At 34.9% G+C, this 6,077-nt stretch overlaps 1 protein-coding gene across 1 annotated transcript; it reads left to right on the top strand.

Moving 5' to 3' along the window:
- Positions 1–1,633: 1,633 nt before the first annotated feature.
- Positions 1,634–4,311, top strand: LOC108484925 (RHOMBOID-like protein 8). Its single transcript, XM_017788806.2, has 6 exons — positions 1,634–2,105; positions 2,530–2,693; positions 2,829–2,992; positions 3,083–3,363; positions 3,457–3,583; positions 3,932–4,311. Exons 1-6 carry the CDS (start codon positions 1,798–1,800, stop codon positions 4,049–4,051), a joined length of 1,164 nt encoding a protein of 387 aa, XP_017644295.1. The 5' UTR covers positions 1,634–1,797; the 3' UTR covers positions 4,052–4,311.
- Positions 4,312–6,077: the final 1,766 nt, after the last annotated feature.

Raw genomic sequence — 6,077 nt, 5'->3', positions numbered from 1 at the left:
CTGTTATTTTATGATTTTTTTTTTCATTTTTTTTATATTCACAATTGGTGCAAAGTATTGAGATGAAGATTACAAGTGGTTTACATAGTTGTGTTGAGAGCCACTAGCAGTATGTAGAACTGCTTTAAAAGGCCATAGTGAGGTTTGGAAGGGTATAGAGAAAGAGTTTCAATAGATAATGAAGGTATTGTGATGGAAGGAGCTTATATGCAGAGCTTGAAGCTTGGTGCTTGGTGCTTGGTGCTTGGTGCTTGGTGCTTGGTGCTTGGTGCTTGGTGCAAGCCCTATTGAATAAGTGTCTTATTGCATCGAGTTGGCTATTGAATAAATGTCCTATTGTGTCAAGTTGATCGTAAGGTCGTGAGGAGCAATATTAGGATGAGATGAGATTTGATGATAACATGTTTGGAACGTTGAAATACATTTGGTGTTCTTTGTCTTCTCCTCCCAATATTTTGGGATTTCTTTTTTTATCAAAATGGCCCAAAGGCCACAACCTCAATATTAACAAACATCAGCGAGTACAAATTCATGAAGATTGCTCGGATAGTCCATGTTAAAAAAAAAATACAATATTTATCAATATTTTGGGATTTCTTAGCTTTTTATGTTGGGAATGCTTTTCGTTTGAAAGAGGCATAGCCTCTTTTTCTTTTTTATTCTCACAAGCAAGTGCAATGTTTTGAGATGGAAATTGGAGGTGGTTCACACAATTGTATCTGTCTAGGAATGCTTAAGAAGGTTATGGTGAGATTTGAAGGACTATAACCAAAGTTTGGTAGAGTTTTAATATACGGAGAGAGATTGGAACTTAATCGGAGCCCCGTGAAATGAGTGTGGGTTGATGGGACACTCATAAAGATGTGACTTGATTGTAGCACGTAGAAAAAGTAATTATAATGTTATAAAAGGTCTTGAATATGATACAATAACCTTCAAATAGGTTCTAATGTGGTTGAATATAACAACAATCAATATTTAACATAATTAATTGTAATAATATTATTACCTTAATAATTGCAACAAGTATGTAGATACTTAAATTTCACTAGAATCAGTGGTGGAGTCAGAAAATTTTTTTAGAGGGGTGGAATTAAATTATATATTTTACAATAGTAAAAAGATTAAATCAAATTTTTATTATTTTTGAGAGATCAAAGTGTAATTTTACCAGTATTAATTTAAAATTGTATATATTATAAAGGATCTAAATAAATTTTTTTTTCATTTTAAGGGCTTGCAAGCTCTACGGACTAAAACCGACTTGAGTATTTGGCTTGTAATATACAAACATTGCAACCTTTCTTATTTTGAAATTAGATGTGCAAAGAGTTGGGCAAGAATTCAGTACATCTCAATCGAATCTAAATTTAACTTTGTATAATTTGATTATGATCCTAAACTTGCAATTAAAATAATTAAAAATTTAAATGATCAGAATTCGAAAGGATCTAAATCAATATTAATCCAAATCGAAAAAATGTAAATAATACTCGAAACCATCCAAATTTAAAATTAATTTAAATTAAAAATAATCTGGACTAAAAATGAAATAATAAAAATCATATTATATATATAGATAGATAAAGAGATAATATATAACAAAATTGAAAAATCAGTGAGAAGCGGCAAAAAGTTTCCCTCCAAACTCAACTGTCTAGAGAGAGAAAGTTTTTGTTTCTCTCTCCACCTCTGCAACCGAAAAAACAACAGTTGAATCTTCGTTGGGCTTCTCCAGTTTCCATAGAGTGAAAGTGCAAGAACCTTGAAGCTCAGTCTTTTTTAATTCTCTATCAAATGGAAGGGGAAGCCTCAGTCAATAAGCTCCATACCCAGATCGAAATCAAGCCCCAGGGCCAAGAACCGCCGCCCCCATCCTCCTCCGTCGTCGACAATTCCGAAATGGACATCCAGCCTGAAGGAAAACTTCCTTTCTTCAAGTCCCGCTACCGGCAGAGGGCATCGGACACATGGCTCATCTCTCTGTTGGTCATCCTTCATCTCGTGGCTTTCATAACCACAACTCTCTTCAACTATTTCTCGACGGGCAGTGTCTTCTTTCAGCCACTCTCTGAGAATCCCCTGCTTGGTCCCTCTGCTTCCACGTCCGTTCTTTTCACTTTCTACCTCTTTTAAGCTTATTGGGTTTTATTTGTTATTGTACTCTGAATCGTTTTTCATTGAAGAGATCTGACGATTCCACTTTTAGTTATAATTAGAGTTAATTTGATAACCACTTTCTATGATTTTCTTTTTTGGGGGGTTAAATAAGTTGCAAATTAAGAACAATAGATAAAAATTAATACCCTTACTTTGGTAGCACTGGAAATTCGTCGTCTTGTCTAAGAAAAAGAAGGGTTTTGATTGTTGTTAGTAGCCTACTATTCTGAAGCAGTCTGCTGTCATACAAAGTTCTTGGCTTTTGTTGAACTCTTTTCGAGGGGGGAAAAGGAAAAAGGAAAAAGAAAAAAGAAAAAAAGGGTTATGGTCTTCGTGTTCTTAACTGAAATCATGATTGTAATGATGCAGGCTAGATAAAGTTGGGGCACTGCGAAGGGCTTTTTTGGTTCAGAACCACCTAAATTGGCGTTTCTTCGTATGCCCCTGGTTACATGCTGGGATCATACACTTTGCCATCAATATCAGCTGTATGATCTTTATTGGAATCCATTTAGAGAGAGACTATGGACCCTGTAAGAGCATTGCTCTCTCGTATTAAGTATAACCCTTACTTTGCAATGATCCAGCCAATGAAAAACATGCAAAGCTAAATGTTTTATGGGCTTACATTTGGTTAGAACTTATTGTTTTTCACTTTTGATTGACAGTGAGGATTGGGGTAATCTACCTACTTTCGGCATTCTTTGGTAGCTTGGTATGTTCACTTTTTGTTCGAAATAATCCTGTAGTTGCTTCCTCTGGTGCTTTGTTCGGATTACTTGGAACGATGCTTTCTGGGCTTATCCGTAACTGGAAAGTTTACTCAAGCAAGGTGTTTAACACTATTTTTCCTTGTATCCAATTATATCTATCTCCATCTAACCTTTTTAGTTCACTAAACCCTTTTGTGGTTTGATTGCAGGGTGCAGCTTTGGCAGCACTTTTCACAGTTCTGGCGACGAATTTCCTCCTTGGTTTGCTACCATACATCGACAATTTTGCAAATATTGGTGCCTTTATATCCGGACTTCTACTCGGGTTTGTGATTTTGCTCACCCCTCAGATTAGGCAAATGTCTAAAAACAAAGCAGGGCTGTTTGAATGCGGTGTCAAACATGCCAAGAGTACCGTTAAACTGAAGCAGAAGCTAGCACTAGACAGGCCGATTCTGAGGAGCATTTCTCTTATGCTGTTTGTTATTCTGTAAGTTTTGCTCGCCTAAATGTGAAGCTGAATTAATTTGCTGTTCACCGTTCCAGAGCTAGATCTTAGATAAGGGTCTTCTTTCATTTGCAGGCTTTCTGGATGTCTTGTAGCATTATTCCTAGGCATTGATATAAACCATTATTGCGGATGGTGTAGATTCATTGACTGTATCCCTTACAAAAGGTGGAGCTGCAATGATGGACCAAATACATGTGAGGTATATATATACACATTTTGATTCTTGTTTTGCTTCATTTTGTGATGAGTACTGTCCTTGTGATAGTGAGCTAAAGCATCAAAGCAGTTACTATCTAATTCCACAGTGAAATTCTCCTTTCTAATCCATATAATAATTGCCATGAATTATGAAAACCAAATATCTAATTTCTATTGCCACCATTTAAGTTTACCAAATCTTCAACACGGTATACTAGAATTGTAAGTATGAAAAAGCTATTGGTGGTAGTACGCTTAGTGATTCGCTTCTTTTTAACTGATTTCAGTCTCCTCTCCAGGCAACTTCCAGACTTGATAGTCATATTAATGCCTTGACATGTAATTGCAGATCATGAAGAGCAACTCAGAGATGACATTGACCTGTTTGTATAATGGGAACACCAGGGTGTTCCCTTTCACCAACATTTCACAGGCAAGGATAAATGACTTGTGCGCTATGATCTGCTGATGGAGGGAGGACTCGAAATGACTGTACCAACTCAAATATGGACTCAGTTGAGACAAATGAACAAATTGGTCGACAGAACATATAGCTGAAATATACAGTGCATTTCAACTGCTCATTAAAAGTGTCTAAGCGGCTTTAAATGATGAATAGCAAACCACTGACAAGCAGAATTCATTGCTTATGCCACTTCTCTTAAAACATTTAGTGCTTCATTCAGTAATTGAATTCTTAGGTATTGATATGTTGTTAATATGATTCTTGAAACTAAAGAGTTTTCTTCAGTGTTTCATATGAAATTAATGGTCTCATATTATAGCTTAACATGCTAGCCAGGCAGGCTGTTAAGTAAAAATTGGTTAAACATGCACTTACTCATATGTATGCCCCAGCCTGGCTCTCCCCCTCCAACATTATAAAAGGCTAGTAGGCTGAGTGAGTGATACTATAATGGATAGGTTCGAACCATTGTGGTTGTATTAAGCATTCTGTTTTTGCATGTCTTACTTTTCACTATTTCAATTTTAGTATTTTATTGATGGAAAAAGGTATTCGCACAGAAAAATAGTATCCAGAATGTCCACAAGATGGTTTTGGGATAGTAAAATGTCTAACTAATTAACCATTATAGTAAACTGAAATTGAAATTTGAGAATCTTTCTCTAAGTAATAGTTCAACGTGTAAAAAGTCCAAAAGCACTTATCACTCGTCTTAAAATTTAATTATCATGCATTTGGTAATATGAAAATTATGATTTGCATTGGTCAGTATATAGAAAATCTTTTTTCCCCTTCCCAATATGAAACTCAATCGTTTATTGTCTTCCTCTTCCCTTCCCCACGTCATTGTTATCTTTTTACTTATGATATTTTTATACTGGTTCATTTCATTGTCATTGTTGAAAATTTTTATTTATAATTGTCTAGAAATATTGAAGAAGAGATGGAAAAGTTTTATGTTGTTTTTATTAAAAAAAAAAACAGAAATTTAGATTACAAACGTATTTTTATGATAATTATTCATTATAGATCGTTCTTCTCCACTCTAGGATGATTATGAATTGGATTTCCTCTACCATTAGAAGGAACAATTAGCTCACACCGATATTATTTCAATAACTGCATATGAACCTACTTCGATATATCGTATGTCAGACCCCTTTCAAGCTACTCTTCCCATAAGAATCCAGACTTGCATTTCACCTAAAATCCACTAGGAGCCCTTTCTGATATTTTTTGAAGGACTCCATAAAGATTTTTAGAGTGCTCATGAACCCATTAAATTAAGCATGCATCCCCTCGCTCTTTTGTGTTGATTTCATTTTAGCCCAAAATAGATGAGTCAGATAAATAGGAACTCAATTTTCCCTTTCGCCATACAACTTCATCAACTATTCAGTTGCATTCGTTCCATATTTATTCACATACTCTCCCCATCATTTCTCGAATTTTGTTATAGTTAAGCTTTCTTGGATAGTGACTTCAATTCTTTTTTTTTCACTACTGCATACATAGAATGATACTTGAGCTTTTTAGGCAACTTTGTGTACATGTTCCATACACAAAATTAATGTATTGGGTTTAGCATCACGTCATTAATTGTTGTCATAATACTTATGCACGAAAGATTAGGAGTGAGTAAAATTCGATTTAATTTAAAAAATAAAATAAAAAATTTAATTTCAAATTATTCAAATCGAGTTAATCAAATCAACCGAATATCAAAATATATTATATTAAAATTTAAATTTATATTATCCTTTACCCCAAATCAAAATCCTCTTGGAAAAATCTCTAAACCATATTCTTCTTCATCAGTTTTTGAGGATTAAAATCCCTCTCCCATCCGGCCATCCCTCGCCCATTTGCATTACCACCGTCCACCTAAGCTTTGCTACCGCTTCACCCAACTCCTATGCCTACCAAGCTAAGCCTCACACGATCCTAAGGATTGAGGAAGTTGGCTTGGAAACTGAAAACGGTAAACCCCAAAATTAAATCCCTAAAAATTATGTTCCTACTATTTTTT

The sequence above is a fragment of the Gossypium arboreum genome, chromosome 6, assembly GCF_025698485.1.
Source record: "Gossypium arboreum isolate Shixiya-1 chromosome 6, ASM2569848v2, whole genome shotgun sequence".
Lineage (NCBI taxonomy): Eukaryota > Viridiplantae > Streptophyta > Magnoliopsida > Malvales > Malvaceae > Gossypium > Gossypium arboreum.
Note: the sequence above shows the minus strand (reverse complement) of the source record. Positions and strands in the feature narration are given on the sequence as shown.